At 44.6% G+C, this 25,077-nt stretch overlaps 1 protein-coding gene across 1 annotated transcript in view; it reads left to right on the plus strand.

Annotated features, from left to right (window-relative positions):
* Nucleotides 1–18,106: 18,106 nt before the first annotated feature.
* KSR2 (kinase suppressor of ras 2) overlaps nt 18,107–25,077 on the plus strand; it is a 400,554-nt gene continuing 393,583 nt past the window's right edge. The window contains exon 1 of the mRNA XM_041729093.1: nt 18,107–18,286. Coding sequence (XP_041585027.1) covers nt 18,107–18,286 — 180 coding nt within the window. The remainder of the gene's footprint in view (nt 18,287–25,077) is intronic.

A 25,077-nucleotide genomic window follows, 5' to 3' on the forward strand; every position in this document is an offset into this window, starting at 1 on the left:
TCTGTCACTTTGCCTCTCACCCCAATGTGTGCCATCTCTCTCACAAATAAATAAATCTTTAAAAATTAATTAATTAATTAAAATACGGAATACTAGTATTTTAATCATAATCCTTTCACCAATGTATTTAATTACTTTTCTGTCCCCTTCTTAAAAATAAAATAAGATCGAGATAAAAGCAAAAATCTGATTTAGACCTGGAGATCACATATCCTGCCTATTTTTTTTATACTTTGTTTATAAATAGGAAAACAAAGTCTGATTGCATTTGTAATTTATGTGCACAGGAAGCAATTTGCCTTGTTTAGGTGTTAGCCAAGTTGAGCTGAGGAGTATAAATCCCACGAGAGTATAAAGGTTATCTTCTCTCCTCAGACAAAGAGAAAAGAGGGCAGAAAATCCATCCCCTGGAAGGCTCACCTCTGTTCATATGCATGGATATTTTATTATATGATTCAAGGTATTTGAGTTTTATTTAATAAACCATTGTGGAATTTCCAATTAAAACTAGCATATTGGGAGACATCTTTATTTCTTCTTCTTCCCAAAATCTGGCTAAAATATAATAAAGGGATGAAAATGTACTAACAAAGACAAAGAGAATGGGTGGAGAGACAATAACAGATAAAAGATTTCAACAGATATTGAGAGACAAAAGGTTGTTGGAGGGATTTCCAGTTGAACATGAAAGACCAAATACTTTACATTTGTCTTTGTGCCTCTTCTAAAAACCTCACTGAAACAACATTAAGAAGTGGCACCTGGCTGGCTCAATCCATAGAGCATGTAGTTCTTGATCTTGGGGCCATGAGTTCAAGCCCTGCATTGGGCATAGAGTCTGACAAAAAAATGTTGAAGCTCCTGGCTGGATTCATCAGTAGAGCATGCAACTCTTGATCTTGGGATTGTAAGTTTGAGCCCCACATTGGGTGCAGAGATTACTTTTAAAAATATTTAAAAAAATAAAAACATTATGGGATAATAATAAAAAAAAGTATGTATTAGACATAGATGTACCATACCTGAGGGGAGAGTAGTCACCAGCTTTCCAATCTAGAATTCTATACCCAGCCAAACTATAACTGAAGAGTGATATTAGAACAAAGGTATTTTCAGGGAGGCAGGGACACCTCTTTTTAAAAAAAGATTTATTTATTTATTTATTCTTGAGTGACACAGAGAGAGAGGCAGAGACACAGGCAGAGGGAGAAGTAGGCTCCTCGGAAGGAGCCCGATGTGGAACTTGGTCCCTGGAACGGATCATGCCCTGCGCCAAAGGCAGATGCTCAACTGCTGAGCCCCTCAGGCATCCCTGAACTACCTCTTTCAATAAGCTTTTGGAAATGTACTCCAACAAAATGAGAGTAAAATAAGAAATAGTGAGAGAAGACTTCAAGGAAGAGGAGATTCAAAATGGACAAAAGGCAAAGGAAATTCAGAGGATGGTGGCAAAGAGGTGGTTCAAAATGACAGCTATGCAGCAGGCCCTAGAGAACAACTTATCCTGATTGGAGCAAGAAAACAGTCTCTGGGATGAAATAATCCAGGAAAAACATGAAACTGATTCTTTGAAATGTGGAAAACATATTGTAGACAGACCTATAGCAGAGATGTTGGAGCCCTTAGAAAATACTTAGAAACAAACCACATTTACTAAGGTTTGGTAGAAAACAAAATTTATATGGTCATAATATAAACATTTATTCAAAATAATACAGTTGAGGGCAGCCCAGATGGCTCAGCAGTTTAGCGCTGCCTTCAGCCCAGGGCCTGATCCTGGAGACCCGGGATTGAGTCCCATGTCAGGCTGTCTGCATGGAGCCTGCTTCTCCCTCTGCCTGTGTCTCTGCCTCTCTCTCTCTCTCCGTGTGTCTCTCATGAATAAATAAATAAAATCTTAAAACAAAACAAAATAATATAGTTGAGAAGCACATAACTTAAAAGAGCCTTCTTCTTATGAAATTGAAGACTTGACAAAATATTTTCAGCATAGTGGGTGGGCAATGACTCTGGAGTTCAATGATCTGCTTTTTAGCTTTAACTCTGCCATGTACCTTGGATAAATCACTTAACTTCTCTGAACCTTGATTTTTCTTGCCTATACGGAGGGGGATATCAATAATACCAATGTCATAGGAATGATTTCAGAATTAAATGAGATAAAAATAACAACAATAACAACTAAGGAACTGTGCTAAGCTTTTTGTACATGTTATCTTATTGAATCTTCACAATCTGTCAGTTTTATGAAGAGCAAACTTATCACAATGCCTAACTGTTTGATTATTAATTATTTAACAAACATTAGCAGTTTTCTGTCAGTAGTTTTATGGGAATGAAGACAAATAGGAGAAACAGAATGAAAAAATAAAAATAAACTCAATGACATTCTGCTTATTTTGAGACCAGATTTGTGATGTCCTCTGTCCCCCTATTACACATAGTCTTGATATGAAATAAGAAGAAAAAAGTCACCAGGGTATCAAAGTTCTGCTCAAAAGTGACAGTTTTTGGCTTAGCTCTGCACTCTTTTTTAAAAAAAAATTGTGGTGGGGCGTCTAGCTGGCTTTGTCGGTAGAGCATACAACTCTTGATCTTTGGGTTGTGAGTTTGAGCCCCACATTGGGCATAGAGATTACTTTAAAAAATAAATAAAATTGTGATAAAATATACTTAACATAAGATCTACCATTTTAACCATGTTTAGTTTAGTACCATTAAGCACATTCACATTGTTATGCAGCGATGACCACCATCTGTCTCCAGAATTTTTCATCTTTGCAAACTGACACGCTGTCCCCATTAAGCACTAACTTCCCACTGCCCCCTGCCCCAGCCCTGGGAAACCACAATTCTATTTTGTGCTCCCATGGATTTGATTATGCTGGGTATGTCATGTAAGTGGTATTTGTCCTTCTACGTCTAAGTTAAATAAACTTAGCATAATGTTTTCTTTTCTAAGATTTTATTTATTTATTTATAGAGACACAGAGAGAGAATGAGAGGCAGAGACACAGGCAGAGGGAGAAGCAGGCTCCATGCAGGGAGCCCGACATGGGACTCGATCCAGGCTCTCCAGGATCACGCCCGGGGCTGCAGGCGGCGCTAAACCGCTGTGCCACTGGGGCTGCCCAACATAATGTTTTCAAGGGCTATCCATGTTGTAGTATCTCTCAGTACTTTGTTCTTTTTTCTTTTTTTTTACTTTGTTCTTTTTCATGACTGAATCATACTTCTTTGCATGTATATTCCACATTTTGTTATTCATCTGTCAATGGACACTTGGGTTGGTTCCACTCTTGGCTATGATGAATAATGTTGCTGTGAACATGCAGGTGCAGATATCTGTTTGAGTCCTTGCTTTCAGTTCTTTTGAGTATATGACCAAAAGTGGAATTGCTGGATCACATGGTAATTTTTTGAGGAGGTACCATACTGTTTTTTGCAGTGACACACAAGGGTTCTAACTTCTCCACCTCCTCACCAGTACTTGGGGCTCTGCACATACTATTCTGTGCCCATGAGGAAGAGATTCTCTTGCATGGATTTTTAGGAGTAGAATTGCTAGGTCAAAGAGTATAGGTCTTCCAGAGGAGTTGTACCCATTTACACTACCATTCTTATCTGTTATATTCTTAGATAATATTGCACTCTTTAATATTTGCAATGCTGATGGACCAAAGATACTTCACTGCATGAACTTGTATTTTTTCTTTTTTAAAAAGATTTTACCTATATATTTGAGAGAGAGAGAGAGATTGAGAGAGCACACGAATGAGCAAAAGTGGAGGTGGGGGGAGGGGCAGGGCAGAGGGAGAGAGAGAAGCAAGCTCCCTGCTGAGCAAGGAACCTGATATGGGACTTGATCCCAGGCCCCTGGGATCATGACCTGAGCTGAAGGCAGATACTTAACTGACTGAGCCACCCAGGCTCTGAGCATCCCTGTATTTTCTTGATTACTATTAGAGAATTTTTTTTTTGCATTTTTATTGGATGCCCATGTAACTTTGCTGTGTTTTAATCAGTTCTCTATCGGTGGACATTTGTCTTGGTTATTAGCCCACTTCATATGTGGAATGGCCAAAGAAGAAGGTGAATATGGGAAGGTGTTAGAAATGTGTCCAATGACAATAAAATGACTGCAGAGACATTCAAAATAATAACCTTGAGTCATCAAGTTTCACTGTATTTAGGAAACAGAATACTGTTCTACAAAGAGTTCTATCAAAAATGGTTAAAAATATGAAGTCTTGGTAATTTTTAAAAGCTACCATTTATTGGGATCCCTGGGTGGCTCAGCGGTTTAGCCTGCCTTTGGCCCAGGGCGCCATCCTGGAGTCCCGTGATCGAGTCCCGCGTCGGGCTCCCGGCATGGAGCCTGCTTCTCCCTCTGCCTGTCTCTCTCTCTCTCTCTCTCTCTTTGTCTATCATAAATAAATTTAAAAATCTTAAAAAAAAAAAAGCTACCATTTATTGAACATCAACCACTCGTCATCCTCTGTGTTAAGGCTTTTCAAACATCATTTGATTTCATCTTGGCTTAAACAAGTATGTCATTTTATGTTGTAGCAAAGAAGGTTTCTGGAGACTTGCCCAAGGTTACAAACCACAGTTGAGTGGGTAGTTGGAGCCTAATCCAGATCTGTGACACCCTCGCCCTTTGAGAGTGACATCTGAGGGAGGTCCTGGAGACTCATGGACCACAGGTCCTGTACTTATCAGCATCTCGAATGGCCCAGGCCATTGTTTTTGTTTTTGTTTTTCTTATTCTTGCAAGTCCAGAGTCAGTAGACTTTCAGGCAAAGATTTTATTGTAGTCCTGCACAAAGCGTGCACCTTGACTCACTAGGAAATGATTTTAGGTGGTGCTTAGACACAACATTCAACGACACTGAATCACCCAGTGAGGAAGCTACTCTCCCTTCAGTCTCTCTCAATCATGTCATCAAGGAGAAAGTCTCCACTCGGTGCTACCAAATCTGTAACACTTCTCTGACACTTGCTGATTTTTTTTCTATTTAACAAATGCTGCTGCAGATTCAGAGCTTCAGCCGGTAACAGTGTCTATATGGAATTTAATCACATTATTTTTTTAAAATGATATTTACTTTTACAGCTATCATCTAATTGTGGCAAGATGTATATTTTTCATTTGCACTAATGAAATAAATTTCCCTTTTTTAATTATTTTTGAAAAGATTTTATTTATTTGACAGATTGCGCAAGTAGGTAGAGCTGCAGGCAGAGGGAGAAGGAAAAGCAGGCTCCCTGCTGAGCAGAGAGACCAATGCAGGGCTCCATCCCAGGACCCTGGGATCAATGACTTGAGCCCAAGGCAGACGCTTAACTGACTGAGCCACCTAGGTGCCCCTAAATTTCCCTTTTAAAATGAATTTATTTTGAGGGTGCCTGGGTGGTTCATTTGGTTAAGCGTCTGCCTTGGGGTCAGGTCATGATCCCAGGGTTCTGGGATGGAGCCCTGCATTAGGCTCCCTGCTCAGCAGAAAGTTTGTTTCTCCTTCTCCCTCTGCCCTTCCTCCCTGCTGTGCTGTCTCTCAAATAAACAAAATCCTTTAAAAAATGAATTTACTTTAGAAAACATAGTGTGTCACTTTAAAGGAAAATTGTAAGCATATGCTGTTACTAATTGTCAAGTAACTGGACAAAATTGTGAATAAAGGTAACACTTGAATGATGTTTGGGAGACACTACTTTCCTGGATTCATAAGAGTAGTCTCTAGGCTCCATGGATATCACTCTTTGTTAATTCTAATCATACTTTCCCGACTTGAGGGTACATTATATCACATGAGATGCTTGTTAAAAATTCAGATGCCCAGACCTTTAACCCCAAAGAGCCTCAGTAGGTCTGAAGACAGGGTCTGAGTTTTGCAATTTTGATTAAGCAACCCAAGTGGTTCTGATATGAGCTGGTCAGCACATGGCATTTGAAGAAATTCTGAACTGGATCTTCCCATTTGAACCCAATATAGATTAAAAAAAAAAAGATTTATTTACGTATTTTGGGGAAGGCAGAGGGAGAGAGTCCTCAAGCAGATACCCTGCTGAGCGCAGAGCCTGACATGAGGCTCAATCCCAGGGCCCTGAGATCATGATCTGAGCCAAAACCAAGAGTCTGTTACTTAACCCATGGAGGCACCCAGGCCTCTGGTGATTTAGATTTCTTTGGAAATAGATGGGGGCAGAATGCTGCATGCATGTAAATCTGGCAGGATGCAGGCATGCTTCTGCCTTTGTATTATTCTACTGGGTTCTGTTTCTGGGGCAGGAGCAGTCACCTCTAATTTTCAGGCAGCGCTGTAAGCACTTTACACACTTTGAGTCATTTCATCCCCAGCACAACCTGCGGAGGCAAATACTATTATTACCTTCATTTTACAGGTGGGGAAACCTGGACACAGAAAGGTAAAATCACTCACCTAAGGTCATGGGGCTGGGAGGCACCAGAGCTGGGATTTGAACGTGGCCATCAGATCAGACTCAGAGCCAAGACTCTTACCCGCAGTGGTCGGCTACCTCACCTGGACTTGTCTCTATTTGTGATGATAAAGGTCCATCACCCACTCTAATTCTGTAGATTCTTGTTGTCCTATCAGGAGATCAGACTCTCTACTTATAATCAGAAATTGATAATTGAATTAAATGAATGAACGAATCTGGACTAGGTAAACATCCCAGGGCTGAGGACTGCTAACCTTCCAGCTCAGTTGAAACCATGGACTAGGCCTGTCTTTAAAAACTAAAAGCCAACATTTGTACTTCCTATGACAAAAATAAAAAGTATTCTTAATTTACCAGGTGAACCAAACCGGTACTGATTTATCTGATTCTGTGCACAAAAGCACAAGGTAGGGGAAAACCTGTGATCTGTCCCACTCAGCATTTCTAATTTTTTCCCCCATTTCCTCAAAGAAGAAGAAAGTCTAAAAGTCACAGAAGAGACTTATAAAAGACCATCAGTTCAATATTTCAGACTGAAGTACAAGAAGAGTTCCAATAAACCCAGGGTCTGTATCTTTCAGAGGGCAAATCAAATTGTGGATGATTTGAGGCTCATCCAGGACAACGTGGGCAATTTGGTTCATCTACCACATACATTTCTTTTTTTCTTTTTTCTTCCTCCCCCTACCCCCACCCCCAAGTCAGAGATGGGGGTGCTGGAAGCTGAGCTAATACTGCCACGAGTTGCAGACAGCTGTGGTGGGGTGGGAAGAGGAGGCACATTCTGTTTTTACTGACCAGACAAATGGCCCACAGGTGAGCTGGAAGGCAGGTGTGGGCTTCATTTCTGACCTGGGCATTGCTGACTGCGGGAAAGGTGTGTGCAAGGGGAGGTAACATGCCTTGAATATGTCCAGACTATGGAACAGGTTTTGTTTTTCCTGTCAGCAGATGCTTTTTTATACTGTTGGAGAGCTTGGTGGAGGAGTTCACCAGCAGAAGCACATGGAAAATGCATGGCCAGGATGTCAGCAATTGCGTCACGGTTGCACTCTGGAAAGGGGTGATCACTTTGAACAATGCACACGTGTTCACATGACAAACCATTAAGACTCCAGCCTGGGTAAACAGCACATGTTCTTTATCAGATTGCTTCCTTAGTCTCTAGCACAGCATAGGTTAGAGCCCTTCATGCTAATTAAACAAAGGCAGGGTTAAGTTCCAGGTTTTTATGAGGTACATTCAATGCTGCTTTTTGATAATGAAGCCACAGGGTCCCCTACAAAAAAATAGAGTATTTATTCCTATGTTTCTTGTATCTGTCAAGATAACTGTCGAGCAGCTGAAGATGGCATATGTTTGTAGGGGTAGCTATCCAGAACAACAAAAGATATTTACTTTAAAGTCAAAGCTTTAAAGATTCTCAACGCATGTGTAGTTTGATCTGTGACATCTGAGGCTAGAAAAGGTGCAATTCTCTAAAAGGAAGATGTAAAACAGTACTTCTTAACTTTGGCTCCATATCAAAATTCCCCGGGGAGCTTCTGAAACTCCCTGCTGGGATCACACCCCAGACCGAATAATTCAGAATCTCGGGGGGGGGGCGGGGGGTGCAGCACCAACATTTTTAAGTTTCCCAGGTGATTCCCATGTGCAGCGAAGGTTACAAATCGTTGCTTTAAGGGGAAATTTCCTCACCTTTTTGAAAGTGTAACACTTTTGGGGAAATGAATCCACTGACAGCTCATTGATGGATGAATGAAAATGGAAATCACCATATCGATTGCCTGATTTCCATATTTGATTATCTGCCTCTCTTCTAATTGTTTTGTAAAAATATTGGAAATCTGCACTTTAGCGCCCCTGGGGACCAAGCAGATAGAGCAGATAAGGATCCCAGGGGATAGAAGGCAGAAGGGGATCCGAGAAGCTCAGCTCCAAAGCTGAGTAGCTGTTCCGCCTTCCTCATGACGCTGTCGGGGGCAGATGGAGCTCAAGTGGGGCCTGGGTTTTGGATTTTTCCAACTAAATTGCTCATCAGAATTTTTGTATGTAAAACATCCCATTTTAGAAGCGTTAGCCACAAATTAAAGACTTTTTTAAAAAAACCTCCATGCAGCCAAATGAAACTCGTCTGCAGGCCAAATTTGGTCTTGTGGGCTGCCTTTTAGATCACCTGATTTATACACCTTTTGGGAAGCAGGGATTCTTTTTCTTCTTTTTTAAAAAAATTATTATTGTGGTAAAATACACTTGCCATAAAATTTATCATTTTAACATGTTCAATTCAGTGGCATTAAGCACATTCATGGTGTTGTGCACCCATCACCTCTGTCCAGTTCTAGAACTTTCTCATTACCTCAAAGAGAAAACCCATACCTGTGATCCCCTTCTCCAGACCCCTCACAACCACCAACCTGCTTCTCTATGGATTTGCCTATTCTGGATATTTCTTATCAATGGAATCGTTCAGGCTGTGGCCTTTTATGTCTGGCTTCTTTCCCTTTGCATAATGTTTTCAAATTCATCCATGTTGTAACATGCCTCAGTGCCTCATTCCTATTTACAGCTGAATACAATCCCATTGTATGGATATGCCACATTTTGTTTATCCACTCATTAGATGATGGTTTGTTGGGTGTTTTCCACCTTTTGGCTGTTGTGAATAGTGCTGCTGTGAACATTTGTGAGCTTGTTTTGTTTCAATAGAGGGATCATCCTCACATAACAGATACCCCCATAGCACTAATCTCAACTCTGAGCACACTAACAGGTGCTCGAGAGTCGGGGACTTCACTATAGGACCAAATTGTCCCACTTTGCCTTGGATTGTCCCGGTTTTACCATTGAAGGCCCCACATCCAGTAAACCATTAGAGGGAAGTCTGGCAGTGCCACATCCCATCCACCAGCAAAAGCCTTCTCAAGGCAAGGCTAATGGTTTTAGTATTTTGATTGTGACAAACATGTTTCTTGCAGTTGTCTGTAATCACCAGTGATTTCAGGGTGCTGTGCTTTGGCACAACCAGTCCCTCCGTGTTGTTTAATCTAAGTTTTCAGAATCACGTCCTCAACAGAACCTTCCAAGAGACCCTCCCTTGTACAGGGTAAAGGACTCCTCTCCTTTATTCCCAGAGCATAGAATAGTTATAGGATGCACTTGCATGGGTTTCCCCCCTTAGACCATGACTCCCTCAAGGACAGTGGAATATGACTGTTGTTTTGGTCTGTCCAACATCCATCCCCTCTTCTGACAATAGGATTTCCCCCTTTCCTTTGGGGGGACCAGCTCTCCCCTAATCTCATACAGCACAATACCACTTTCTCTCAATGTCTCCACACTGCATTTGGGTAATTCTTGCAACATTTCAAACTTTGAAATGTTTGGTGATCACAGATCACCATAACAAATTATTATTATACATTTGTTATGGTGATCTGTGGTCAGTGATTACACCTCACTGAAAGCTCAGATGATGGCTAGCATTTTTTCGCAATAAAGTATTTTTTAAAGATTTATTTATTTATTTGGGATAGAGAAGGAGCATGTGTGCACATGCGGAAGTGGGGGAGAAGGGCAGAGGGAGATAATCTTTAAGCAGATTCCCTGCTGAGCACGGTCCTGATGTGGGTTTGATCACATGATTCATGAGATCATAATCTGAGCTGAGACCAAGAATCAGATGCTTAACCAACTGAGCTGCTAAGGTGCCCCAGGAATAAAGTATTTTTATTTCATTTATTTTTTATTTTATTATTATTTTTAAGACTTTATTTATTTATTCATGAGAGAGGCAGAGACATAGGCAGAGGGAGAAGCAGGCTCCCTGCAGGGAGCCCAATAGCGGGATTCAATCCTAGGACCCCAGGATCACACCCTGTGCAGAAGGCAGATGCTTAACCACTGAGCCACTCAGGTGACCCAATAAAGTATTTTTAAATGAAGCTATGTACATTGCTTTTTTTAGACATAATGCTATTGCATACTTAATAAACTGCATTCCAATGTAAAGATAACTTTTATATGCATTGGGAAACCAAAAAATTCATTTGACCTGCATTATTATAATATTTGCAATATTTATCATGGTGGTCTGGAACCAAATTCATCTCCAAGGGATTCTCATATGCCCAACAGAATGGATGACAGGTGTTCAAACAACTGGTACACAAATGTTCACAGAAGTGCTACTCACAATAGCCAAAAGGTGCAAAAACCCAAATATGCACCAACAGATGAACAGGCAAACAATGCAGTCTATCCATATGATGGAATATTACTCAGCTGCAAAAAGGAATGAACTCCTGATCCAGGTTACAACATGGATGAACCTCAAACATTATGCAAAGAAGCCAGACATTGGAGGTCTGATACTTTAAGATCCCACTTCTCTGAAATATCTAGAATAGGAAAATCCATAGAGACAAAAAATAGAAAAAATAGATTTGTGATTGCCAGAGGCCCGGAAAAAGGAAGGAATGCTGAGTGACTGCTAAATGCATATGGGACTTTCCTCTGGGGTGATGAAAACATTCTGGAAGTACAGAGTGGTGATGATGGCTGTACAGTGCTGAGTGTCATAAACATCACCCACGGTAAATTTTAGGTTATGTATACTTTACCACAATAAAAACAAAACAAAAGAATCAGGAACTTCACCAGGGCTGCTGCAGATGGATGCCATGCAGGTTGTTTCCTTCATCAGGTGCCCAGACCTGGGAGGAGAGGGGCATGTCCTAATTCCAGACTGTGTTCTGCCCCCAAGCTGCGACCCCTGGTACCTGAGCAGAGCACCTGCTTGCTTCAGATTCACCCTTTAGGAAAATGCAGAGCTTTGCAGACAAGATGGTGTAAAAAATAAGCAAGTTTGGTCGATGGCATCACTTTCAGGTAATTGTCAATGATACTCCTTCACTGTTCTAAGTGGTCGGCAAGTGCCACAGTACACATCCTCTCCCATCCTGAGGGTGCTGTCTGAAAATTCACAATGCATTGTTGAGTGCTTAATTTATAAAGCTAGGATAAATCACTGGACTAAATTGTCCACTACTGTGAGCTCAAGTTATCTGGCCATCAAGAGAGTGATCTGGTTGCTTTGTTTGCATTGGAAAATTAAGAGACAAAGAGGCAAAAGGCCAAAAGGGAAAGAACTCTAGAAAAAGTCAGTTTTCTGATGTTGGAAAGACTTCACAAGGTTAAAGATAGGAGCATTCTGTCTGCACTCATCAAAGGTATTTTTTTAAAGCCATTTATGTTTTGGGGATCAATGAGTTAGAACAGAATAATAATAGTCCCCTTGCAGCTAAGGAGGACTTGGTTGTGTCCTGAGGGCTGGCATTCTGAGATTGCTGCCCACCTCTCCCCACCCCCCATTCCACCCCCACCCCCCCTCCAAAGAATCAGTAGAAAAAAGGGAAAAGGGGGGAAAATGCCCTGGGAAAGCAGTATGTTGAACCCTTCAAGGAGAAGTCAGTGTTAGTTTTGTTCAGTTCCAGGAGCATTGGCCACCCTGCTACTTCCTAATGTGCCACTTTCCCATTTGGGTCCCTATTCACAATGAAACTTAGAAAATATTGGGGACAGCTTATCACTAATATAACAAAATGTGGGATGGGATTTTTTTCCTGTTGACCCAGAACTTCACCTGAAGCTTCAAAGCTGAGGGCAATGGGCAACCACACTTCCTCCTGTCCAGAGGCGGTCAGATTGGTCCCTTGACCATCAATAACCATCAGCCTCCAGCGTATATAAAACAAGGTCAGATTCTCTGCAGAAGACGTTTCTCTGACAGGTCTTTGTAGGGAATTTTCTTCTCCTCTCTGATCGCCAAGCCAAGAGAGGAGAGCTCAAAGAAGAATCACTCATGAGACTGGGGGCACCAAGGCGGGGAGTGGCTGGCATCTCCCTGTCAGCACATGGGCTGCCCATGACAGCAGGGCAAGAAATGAGGGCAGAGGGCAAAGGTGCATCCTATTTCCCACGGGCCAGACTATGTATGTAGGTCTGAGTCATCCTGAAAAGACTCACCCAGAACCTCAGAAAAAGAATTTGGGGGTACTTCCTGGGGTATGAATGGAAAAGAGGAGTGCAGGGAGTCACCCAGCATGTGCACTGAGTCCCTACAAAGTCCCCACAGAGTTCTCCAAACATTTCCCCAGTGCGCCTCATGTAAAAGATCATGTGAGCGCTTGCCAGCACATGGCAGGGGGTGGGGCGCATGTGACACTTGAGAGAACTATACCTGTTCTCAGCAAAGGGTCCCTTTCTGCTTGTTCCTCTTCTCCTATACTTCAGCAAGGTGACCCAGGAAGGGGCAGGAGAGGACACACCTGCCCTAGTCTCCATGCAGATTCCTGAGCCATCTGTGGGTCAGACCAGAGTGGGTGGGGGAGAGGTATTAAACCACATATAAGAGTAGAATTTTGATTGGACTGGATTTCTTTCTTTTTTTTTTTTTTGGACTGGATTTCTAATATGAAACTGTTCTTATAGTTGAAACTAAAAGCTGTAGGATCTGATGTGATATTTCCAAGCTCAGCTCATTCCATAGCCCAGTAAGAATAATTTATTCCCACCATTGATAAAGGCACTGTGAGACATGGAGCATCCAGAGTGCTATGCAGTTTCCAGAACAAAGTCCCAACAACCACAGCACAACGCTGAGCAGTCAGTTCCAGTTCTCCAAGCTGGTGATTGGTGAGATTTCTATTGATCTGAGGTGCAAACTACCTTAAGTTGTACCAGGGGCAGCAAATGCAAATGCCAACAGGGGCCAGGCAGGAAATCTAAATAATCAATGAAGGGTGTTAGGTGGGGGCCTTGGGGAACTGGAGAGCCTGTGTCCCATCTGAGAGGGACAGCTGTCTCTCAAATCAGCCAATTGTTGCCCAATGAAGCCAGATCTTCCTGTTTTCCCAGAAATGCCAGAAATCTCCATTTTTGGTAGTGTCTCCTGATTTCAGAATTGTTGGTTAGAATATCAGTTAGGGTCCTTCGTGGCAGAGACACAATGTACTCCAGGTGGGTCAAGTAAAAGTGCTTTTACAGGGTGGTACTATGGACTGAAATGGGTCCCGTCCACATTCATATGTTTAAGCCCTAACCCCTTAATGTACCTTTACATTGCTTAGGAGGTAATTAGGGTTAGGTAAAGCCAAAGGGTAAGGCCCTAATTCAAAAGGCAATGAATGGCCTTATAAGAAAAGTAAGCCATGTGAGTCATACCTGCCATGTGAGGACACATCAAGAAGATGCCCTCTGACATCCAGAAAGAGGGCTCTCACCAGAACCCAAATATGCTGGCACCAGAACTGTGAGAAAAATAAATTTCTCCAGCCTCCAGAACTGTGAGAAAAATAAATTTCTCTTGTTGAAGCCATCCACCAATGGTATTTTGTTAGGTTAGCCAAGGCAGACTAAGACAGGTGGTTAGAAAGCCTGTAGAATCTCCAGGAGGACAAGAGTGCTAGTTTCAGACTGTACAGCTGGGAATGATGCTCAAACTGCACAATCGGACACTCCTGTGAATACCATGCCATACCTCTCGGCACAGACCCCATGCTTACACAGGGGCGGTCCACCTGGAAGCAGGTGCATTGGCTGCTGTGCTTACTATCAGATAGACTCCTCTTTGTTGCTCACTTCCAAGTATAAATCTCATGTGACATGTGTAATGGTAGAGCCCAGATCACATGAAACTTGCTTGCGAAGGAAGGTTCTGGAGGAGTGCTTTGGTTTCTCTTATGGAGAGATGTGACTCATAATGTAGGTATTTTCCAAACATAGGAAAGGTATTCAAAGGGGGCTGGATGCAAAGCATAACAAATATCCACTATAGCAATTAATTGAAAAGATGTGGTAGTGGTTATGGGGGGTGGGGGCAAACAATGCCTTTGTGTGCTTGCTTACAACCCTGCCAGTGATGACTTCCGAACTATGGGCTAATTTTTTAAATGTCTATTTCCTCTGAGAACAACTAGAAAAGCCAAATCAAATCATCATCATCATCACCATCATCACCATCATCATCTACTTAAAGGCATTCAGAAAGCTGCTGAATCAACCAGAACTAGAGGGGCCAAAATTCTGAAACAATGTTGAAGTGAGTTGACAAACTGCAGCCACTTTTTCCCTGGGGCATTTGCAATTTTGGGCACTTAGAAATCTAGAGTTTTCCTGGGCAAGGATGCTGCTGCTGGGGGACAGAGAAACCAGCAGAATTTCAGCAGTGTTTTAGGATTGGAGAGACTATCCTAGAGAGAAGGGAGGGATAGAAAAGTGAGCTTGATGTTGGCGTTTTTCCCCTTAAGATATTTCGTAAATTCTGAAGCAGTGCAGGCCAAGGGGCTAGAAGCCAAACAGAAAGCCCCTGAAAAACAGAGCAGAGTGTCCAGCAGTCTTGCCATGTTATGGCTACAGAATTAGAGCACAGGACCAGAGGGAGGTGCCTCGGTGAACATCTGAAGTTCTCAGTTGGACTCTCTGAAAGGCAGAGCCTTAGAGGGGGGAGCCAAAGTCAGATGGTCTCTTTTTTTTTTTTTAATTTATTTTATTTTATTTTTTTTTAAATTTTTATTTATTTATGATAGTCACAGAGAGAGAGAGAGAGAGAAAGAGAGGCAGAGACACAGGCAGAGGGAGAAGCAGGCTCCATGCACCGGGAGCCTGATGTGGGATTCGATCCTGGGTCTCCAGGATCGCGCCCTGGGCCAAAGGCAAGCGCCAAACCACTGCGCCACCCAGGGATCCCTCAGATGGTCTCTTATTAAAACTGCAACCGAGCCTCCACCCAGCTCAGCCCCTGATTGGATTAAGATGCTTAGTACCCCTGCCACCTGCATGCAGAGAAAGGGCGAGCCCTCCCCAGAGTTAGATATTACCTGGAGACTTTATATATATTTTTTTCATACACAGATGTTATATGGCATTCAATAAAAATTACTAGGCCTGCCAAGAGACAGGACCAAATCCCTGAAAACAAATAGAAAAACAGGCAATAGAAACAGACTCTGCAGGTGACTGAAGTACTGCAATAAAACCAAGGCTTTAAAATAATCATGATTAATATGTTCAAGAGAAACAAAGCAAAAGAAGGGGAAAACAGAGGAAAAGATAATTTTATCAGAGAATTGGAATTCAGGAACTTCACAGTCCAAAAGAATGAGGACAGAGAACTCGCTTGAGCACCTCATCCACAGATGGATTTTGAAAATGCTGAGTCAGCTCTGTATGAGCCATAAAACCTCATGGCCCACAGTCCAAAAAAAAAAAAAAAAAAAAAAATTTCCATCACTGTCATTCTACTTCTCAGGTGGCTTCCTCTAAGGGATACATACTGTACCATGTGTTCTGAGTCACTCTGCTCTATAAACCCAGTTGCCTGCCATGGAGCTCTGTTTACCTGGAGAAAGAGGAGCCTTTTGCTAATTATCCTAAATACATCTTTTGAGCAATGTGTGTTGGGAGTACTAGTAGTTAAGATGATCATCAGGAAGATGAAGCCTCTCTGGGATGATATATGAGTCGACACCAAGTGACAAGGAACCAACCAGGGGAGAATTAGAGGGAAATGTGGTCTGCACAGAGGTGATATGGAGAGCAAAGAACTGAGGCAAGAATATGTTTGCTGATTTAGTCAGGGGTGGGCAGACTTTCCTGGAAAGGGCTCGATAGCACGTATTTTAGGCTTTACAAGTCATACAGTGCCTGTTGCAACTACTCACTTCTGCTGTTAAAACACGGCAGTAAATGCAGACATAAAACGAATAGGTGGCAGTGGTCCAATTAAACTTTATTTATGGACACTGAAATTAGAATTTCTTATAATTTTCACGTCACAAAATCTTTTGATTTTTTTCCCCCCAACCACTTAAAAATATAATAACCATTCCTAGCTCTGGGGCCAGAGTTTGCTGGCGTGAGGTCGTTTAGGTAGGCTGGGATCAGATCGTACATAGGTCCTGGTAACAATCAGATTAGGGCAAAGCCCCTTTCGCCCGTCGAGGTGACTGCAGGCCAGGGTACCAGTTCTAGGGGTGGGCAGCTCCCACAGCTCATGGAGGACGATCCGGTTTGCATTACTCTTCCCCAGCAGCAAGAAAGGACAAACGAACGCACACGCACACGCACGCACTCTGGGAGGCAGCTTCCCACAGCTCGTGGAAGATGATCGTGTTTGTTTTCTTTTCCCCAGTAACAAGAAAGAACAAACGAACAAAAAGACAAACAGATGCGCGCACACACACACACACACACACACACACGGCAGAGGGTCAGGTTTGTTTCGTTTTACACACACACGCCCCGAGCCAGAGAGCCAGAGAGGACGTGCCCAGCTTCACCTGCCGCCTCTCCAGCACGCGCTGAGGGTCTGAAAGTTGGGCGCACACCTGCTCCCAGCCCGAGCGCACCTGCCGAGCGGTCCTCCGGCCTCGTCTCGCGAGAGCGCGCAGTAGTAGTGGCCCCCGCCCCGCCCCCGCCCGCCCCGCGCCCGCGCCCAGCCCCGCGCCCAGCCCCGCGCCCGCGCCCAGCCCCGCGCCCGGGCGCTCTCCCCGCAGGCTCCCCGCCCGCCGGCTCGCACGCGCGCACGCCCGGTAGTAACCGCACAGGCCCGCCCCCGCCCCCCGGGCCCCGGGCCGCGCCGCAGCCGCAGCCCCAGCCGCAGCCGCAGCCCGAGCCGGCTCCTCCGCGGGCAGGTGCGCGAGCCTGCGCGCGCCGCGGCCGCCTCCGCCTCCGCCTCCTCCGGCGGGTCCCTGGCGCGCCGGGCCGGGGCGGCTGCGCGCACGGCGCCGCTCCACCAACCCGCTCCCCGCAGGTCCCTCGCTCGCTCTCCATCCCTCGCCGGCGCTCCCCCCCCGCCCGCGCTTTGATTGACAGGCAAGATGTCGGTGTGGAGCGAGGCAGGAGCGAATGCAGCAGCCGTCACCCCCGGAGCCCGGCGGCGGCAGCAGCAGCAGCAGCAGCAGCAGCGCGAGGAGGAGGCAGCAGCCCGCCGCAGTCGCCGCCGCAGCCGCGCGAGCAATGCAGACCGCATCTTGAGGACGCGCTAAAGCACCCCAAACGGTGGACAATGCCGTGTCACTGCAACTGGGAGGGGGGCAAAGCAGAATTTTTTTGACATAAAAGCCAGCCAGCCAAAAATATATACATTTGTCCTTCACGGAGCCGGTGTGTAAAGAGTGAGCGCTGTTTTCCTTCGCCTCCTCCTCTCCCTCCTCTCCTCTCCTCCTCCTCCTCTTCCCCCCTCCTCCTCTTTTTCCTCCTCCTCCTCCTCCTCCTCCTCCTCCTCCTCCTCCTCCTCCTCCTCCTCCTCCCTAAGTGTACAGACAGCATCACATCACCTGGTTTGCTTCTGAGAAACAGCATCTCTCCTTTTCAGGGACCAGAGACTCAGAGAGAGAGAGAGAGGAGACGTTCTAATGGAGTCTGCCTGATACCCCAAAATAAAATAATAAATTTTGGCTCTCGTCCCCTCCTCCCACCCCACCCCCTCAACCCTGTGTGAGATGTTGGGTTTCTTCTACATGAGACATTGTTGAGAAGTCGCAGTGGTTGGAGAGCGTAGGGGGTAGACTACCTCTACTCCCCCCCCCCCTTTTTTCTCTCTGGGAGGAGGAGGAGGGGAAGGGGGCTTGCCGAGCAAGCGATGGATGAGGAAAACATGACGAAAAGCGAGGAGCAGCAGCCTCTGAGTTTGCAAAAAGCCTTACAGCAGTGCGAGTTGGTCCAAAACATGATAGACCTGAGCATCTCCAACCTGGAAGGGCTTAGGACCAAATGTGCCACCTCCAACGACCTCACACAAAAAGAGATCCGGACCCTGGAGGTAGGTGTTGCCTATGGAAAAAAAGCAATCTTTCCTTACCTCTCCCTGCTCCCCACCACCCCCTTTCCTTGGATTCTGTTTGGGGGGGGGGAGGGCAGGAGGGTGTGGAAGGGCAGCAAGGTGGGCACGATTTGATTTTCTGTGATTTATCCTCTTTGCAAAGCCTGCACTGGATGTCCCTTTACTGTACCGCTGTCGTCTACGCTTGGCTGGGTGGTGGTAGTAGTAGTAGTAATTGTGATTCCTTCTGTATTATTATTCTTGCGGCTGTTATTATCATTCGCTTCCTTTCCGAGGAGTGAGTTCTCTCTTTTTTCCGCTTGTGGATTTGTTTCTATGCCACGGGGGCTTGTGTGCTGGGTAAGACATCAAGGCGCTGCAGAGAACCCACGTGACCTTGCGCATTCTGCAGGTGGTCAAAAGGTGGTTTTTGCTCGCGGAATGGGGCTGCCTATAAATATAGACCTCTTCTGCTCTCGGCCTCCTTCCCAGCCCCGATTTTGCCCCTTGGATTTTGCTTTTTGTTTTTGTTTTTGTTTTATTTCAGTGGTATACATGTCAGGAGGCAAGATGAAAAAAAAAAAAAAGGAAAAAAGAAAAAGAAAAGCAAAAAAGAAAGAAAAAATTCCCATTGAGCTCCCCATTTCCAATCAAATCATTTGATGCAGGGAACTGTTGCAGGCCTGAAACGTATAAAAAGAACATAAAATATGCCTGGATCAGCACACGCGAGTGGTGTGGGAAAATACTCTTGAATCTTGGTGGGACGGTTCAGGAGAGGGGTCGGAGGAGGAGTTACCTCTGTCGAGTTGTACTGTTGTCTCCCACAGAACTTGAGGGGGGAGTTTGAAGCAGTTTGGGGGGATGGAGTTGGATTCAAAGTTACTCTGAACGAAGATGATAGAAATTATTTCTTCCCAAGGCCATTTGGTCAAAGGAGGAAGGTTTCCAGAGCCTTAGAAAATGTCTGGCGTGCACGTAATCATTGGGCATCCACGTTGTTGGAGACATCTGAAGGGTTCCACTCACTTCTCCCTCAAACCAGCTGTACACATAGCTTGATTAAATTTGGGAACTCCCATTAGCTGGCATTTGCTGAGGGTGGTGGCTGTGGGGCTGGGAGCAAAGGAAAGTTCTCCCTCTGGCGAAGTGGGCATGTGCAGTGCTGGGAGGTTCCCTCTTTCCAGCCCATGAGTGTCTAAGGCCTGAACTCTTCTGTCCCTGATGAATCTTTGAGCCCTGTGTCCCCTGTTCTGGCCTGGGATAAGCCCCCCTCTCTGATTCACTTTAAAATCTTTTTTTTTTATTTCCCTTTCCATGATTTTAACTTCAGCTGGTTGTCAGCACACAGAAAGGTCATCGATTTGAAAGTGGAGTGTGTGTGCGTGTAATATGCTGTTTGCTACCCTAGAATACATGTCTGTGTGCACCTGTCATCTGGGAAGATGATCCTCAGAAATGAAATAAAATAAGTGTCAAGAGATATCAGAGGAGTGGAAATTCAGTTGGGAGGCCAGGTATTTTCTTTCTCAGAGCTTCGGGAGAATAGTCTAGGCTAGGACTTTGTTGCTGGAAGAAAAAGTGTGGGATGCCCTGGCCCAGCCTTCTTTTGTGTGTGTGAGCAGTGTTCAAGGTAAGATTTTGTTCAGAGCTGCAGGCAGTGAATAAATAAGTAACCCGAAAAGTCGTCTTCTGGTCCTTTGTGCCAGGAGTCCCAAGTGCTAGTTCTGGTATCACTAAGTTCCTTCAATTTTCTTTACTTCTTTTCAAAGCATCCTTCATCCTCTGATAGCTCCTTGAGTGATGGTGATGGTCACAGTGGACCCTGGTCCCTGTGGCTTCTTCCCTGCACAGTGGTTTTCTTTGAAAACCAGGGGATGGAGTTGAAAAAGGTGGCAATTACTCAGAGTGCATCTGATTGTTAGTTTCCTGGTCCCAGGATGCCACAGAGCAACCTCACAATCACTTTCCCCATATTGCGCAGGGAAGGGTCTCCAGCATTCAGGCCAGTCTGTGCTTCTCAGGTCCCTGGGGCAAGGGTGGGGCCACTGAGGAAGGATGGTGACTCCAGGTACAGCCAGGTCCCTAGGAGCCTCACCCAGGTGTTGGACCAGACAGAGGTCCTTTATTCCCCCAAACCTTCACCAGAACCCTGAGGGAGCTTATTTAAAATGCACATTCTCAGCCTCTTACCCCAGAGGTTCTAATTCAGATGGGACTGGGGGGGGGGGGGCGGAGGGGGGGGAAGCCCAGAAATCTGCATTTAAGAAACAGTCCAGGTGTTTCTGATGCAGGCTTTCACATCAACACTCTGAGAAATACCCACCTATTAGGAGGTAGATGGTGTATTTCTGCTATTTGATGGTGAGCACTTCCTGCTCACAAACACTAAAGTAAGCGGTGAATTGAACAGACCATCTCTGAAAACCGTAATAATAGGAACAATTTAGTAGCATGCATATGACCCTGTGGGAACGAAAATATACAGCGTGGAGTGAGCCTTCCCGAAGTGTCCTGCATGATTAGGGAGACAAGGCTAATAATATACATGTGAAATAATGATCAAGTCCAAACAGCAAATAATATGGGAGGGCAGCATGTGGGTCCACGAGGAATGTGTTCAAGCCGCATGAACTGGAAAATCCGACCACAGTGTTCAAGTGAACAGTGGCTGCTTTTTCTCGTGTAGCAAGAAGTCTGGAGGTATATGGCTGCTTGAGTTGGCTCAAGTAAGTTAATAACATCAGGGCCGATGTCTCTTTGAGTTCTCAATGGCCTCTTTCTTATGGTTGCAAGATGGCTCTTGAAGCTTTAGCCATCACACCCAGGTGAGGCGTGTGCAGGGATAAAGGGTTCATCATGTCTTTATATCACTTCCCCAGGATACCTGCAGTTACCTACCCTGCAGATGATGTTTAATTATGTCTTCTTGGCCAGACTCAGTCAGATGGCTAGTCCCAGCTGCAAGGCTGGGAGGTGGGGAAGCGAGAACACCATCGTGAGTGGTTTATATGAGTCGTGGTCCATTGCCTCAGTTGATCTGTTGCCACTCCATACAAAATCAGGGTTCTGCTGGCATGGAGGAAATCACGAAGGGATATTGGGTGGATAGCCAGTAACATTGGCCTTGGCATGTTACCAGGAGGTATTCTGGGAGAGAAGAAAGATCATGAGCTTTGGAGTTAGACCAATAAAGTTTTAAATTGTAGTTTTTCTACTTATCTTTATCTTGGGCTAGTGATTTAAGTTTTCTGGACCCATGGTTTAATTTTTTGGTAAAATGGCAAGAAAAAAATAGCATTACCTACTTTGGTGGTTATGAGGATTAAAAGAGAAGATATTTTCAAAGTTCTAGGACTATGTGTAGCACAGCCCTCAGGGGCCAAATAAATGATAGTCAAGATGATGATATGATTAGCATTACGTGGTGTGGGGTAGATAACATGGAAGGAACAGCTCAGATCTGAGGGAGAAAGGGAAGAGTTTGAGCAGCATTTCCAAAATATGTTCTGTGGAACCCTAGTTCTGTGGGCTCTTGGCATTTTTTTTTTCTCTTGGCATTTTTTATTCTTCCAACAAGTACTTGAAATCCATGGACTGTATTAGATGCTGGTAGTTAACAAGTACTCTGTAAACAAAATGAATTCCTTGGTTCAAATGTCTGGGAAAGGTTGAGTTAAACAAGGGGAAACAGACTTCTCAGAGCCTTTACTATATCAGGTATGTGTGTCTGGTGACTCCAAGAGAGGATAGAGTCTGCTGCGTTTCCTTTTTCCAAGGATATCCCTTGGGACTGATGTTCCATAGAATACACCCAGGGAAACATTTGGCAAAGCAGTTAGGGTAGCTTTCTTGGTTGGGGACCTGGGGACCCTGAGTGGAGAGAAGGATGGGGAAGGTTGAGATCACAACAGGTTGGTAGAACCTGCTCGGCAAGAACAGCCAACCAGATGAAGGCATATCGCTCCCATTCGTGCCTTCATGGGGCAGCCTCGAGACCAGTTGGTCCAGAATGGAGAATACTGGAAGAATGTCATAGAAAATGAATTTAGATCACAGACTCTTGAGACCTAAGGACAAGGGAGTCAGACTGACCAAATTTCATTCCTTTGAGGAAGGAGATTGAAGTCTTCAAAGGTTTTAGAGTGACTACAATAAAAAGTTGTTTAAAGGTTAGTCTGATGGCCCTGCAGCAGGGGCCAGCAAACTTTTTCTGTAAAGGGGCAGGTAGTGAATAGTTTAGACTTCGTGGGTTACACAGCTTCCATCACAGCCTCTGAGCTCTGCTGTTGTACTGTGCAGCAGCCGTGGACGAACTATCTCCACAAATGGACGTTTTCCAATGCAGCTTTATTTATGGATCCTGAAATTCAAATTTGATATAATTTTCACATGCCAGAAAGACATTATTTTCCTATTGATTTTTTTTTTTGACATTTAAAAATGTAAAAACTATTCTTAGGTTTTGGCCCTTACAAAAACAGGCAGTGGGTCAGATTTGGCCTGCAGGTTACAGCTAGTTTGCTGGTCTCTGATCTGTAGGGTGGATGATCTAGTTCTGCTGATCTTGCCTGGGTCACTCATGTGGTTGTCATCATTGGATGGCTCAGCTGGGCTGGATGGCCCAAGATGGCCTTGCTCACGTGGCTGGTGGTTGGTTAGGGTACCTTGGTTTTCCTCCACATGGCTTTTCCAGTGGGACAGCCAGATTTCTTACCTGGCGGAAGCATCAGTGTTCCAAGAGAACAAGCCCCATTGCACAGCCCCTCTTAGGCCTTGGTTTCCGTAATGTTTGCCAGTGTCCCATTTGCCAAAGCAAATGGATAAGCACAGAGTCAATGTAGAAATTACTATCTAAGGGTATGTAATCTAGGAAGTGTGGTTCACTGGGGGCCAATGAACAATCTAATGTAACAATGTACTGCAGCTATGGGAAGAACCCAAAACCCAAAATAAACCCAAAATAGCATGGAAAAGAGGGAGGGTCATGGAATGATCAGCAAAGGTACCCTCAAGGAGGTTTTACTTGAGGAAGCAAACCAAAACATATCTTTGGAATGCACTAGGCATTCCAGATGCAAATTTCTTGGGTGGGAATGAACTTGGCATGTTATTAGAACAGCAAGGAGACCACTGTGGTTGGAGTGGAGTGGGTGGGTAGGGAAGGGGTGAGGGACACAAGGGAGGCAGAAGCAGGGTCCTGGTCATAGAGGGCTTTGATAAGATACTTGGATTTTGTTCTAAGTATGAACAAGGAGGTGACTGATTTATGTTTTTAGAAGGTCCTTCTGGTTGCTGCAGGGAGAATAGACCATAGAGGGTAAGAATGGGAGCAAAGAGACAATTTGGGAGATCATGGAAAAACCAAAGCCAGAAGTGACTGTTATGCTGGTTGGGGGAATGGGGCAGGTGGCTGGATTCAGAAGGTCAGGTGCACAGGAGGTGCTCACAAATCAGATATAGGGAAAATAAAGGATGGAGGATTACTTCTAGGTGTTTGGCTTAAGAACTGAGTGAAAAAGAAAAAAAACGAACTGAGTGAATGGTGGTGTCTTTATTTGAAATGTGAGAACTGGAGGTGGAATAGGTTGAGCTTGACAGACAAGTCTGGTTTGGACACATTCCATTTGTCAAGTGGATAGTTGAATATTCGAACCTACAGCTCTGAGGAAGGCTAGAGACTTAACATTATAAATAATACCTTAGTAGACATTCTTGTGATTTGTAACTGTCCTTTAATTCCAGGGGAATTGCTAAATCCCAGGATATGCAAAGTTTCAGGACTTATGATAGGTTTTGCCAGATTACCCTTCACCACGCATGTGAAAAGGGTCTGTTTTCCCCTTTCCTCAGTGTAAGTTCAGGCTTTTTTTTTTTTTTAAAAAAAACATTTATCTACTTATTTTTATTTATTTAAGATAAATAAATTCACTTATTTGAGAAGGAAAGAGAGAGCGCACGAGCGGGAGAGGGAAGAAAAGGCAAAGGGGGAGGGAGAGAGAATCTTAAGCAGACTCCCACCGAGTGTGGAGCCTGATGTGGGGCTTGGTCTCCCGACCCATGAGACCAGAAGGCAAGCTGAAACCAAGAGTCAGATGCCTCACCAACTGAGCCACCCACGTGCCCCTGAATTTATGGTTTATCTTTTGGTTGCTTATGTTTTGATGACTGAGAGCTCAAGGTTAAGGAGGCAGCTGCCTCAGGTTAGAATCTCATCTTTCCTGTTTCTAGTTGAGAAGGACCTAGGGACTTGTAGGTACAAGAGGCGTACTTGGTTTTCCATACAAAGTGACCAGCCTGTAAAGACCTAAGCCTCATCCTTCTTCTTATTCTTATAAAGATATGGGGAGTGGGGTGGTCTCACAACTCCGAGTCAGTGGCAGAAGTTATTTCTGAAGGGTTCTCTCTCCCCTCTGGGTATTTGGATTGGATTCTGTTAGGGAGCTTGGTATCCTTCTTCCTCCAATGGGCAGAAAACTGGGGAGTCTTCTTCCTCCCCCAGAGTATCAGTCATTTTCTGGGCTCCCACCCACTGGGCTCCAACTGTTGGGACCTGGCCTTCCTCCTCGCCCCCAGAGTGCTGCTTTGGAGCTGGGGAGTGGGGAGGTGTTCAGAAGCTGAAGAAGACAAGGGACACATGGCAGCTGGGACGGAGGATGGAGAAGCCAAAGAATGGGGAGGAGAAAGTCAAAGCAGAGAATAACTGTCTGTAGTGTTTCCATGACCCTTGCAACATCTCTCCAGTGGGCAGGTTCCTGTTTCACAAGTGAGTTTACTAAGGTTTAGAGTCA

The sequence above is a fragment of the Vulpes lagopus genome, chromosome 14, assembly GCF_018345385.1.
Source record: "Vulpes lagopus strain Blue_001 chromosome 14, ASM1834538v1, whole genome shotgun sequence".
Lineage (NCBI taxonomy): Eukaryota > Metazoa > Chordata > Mammalia > Carnivora > Canidae > Vulpes > Vulpes lagopus.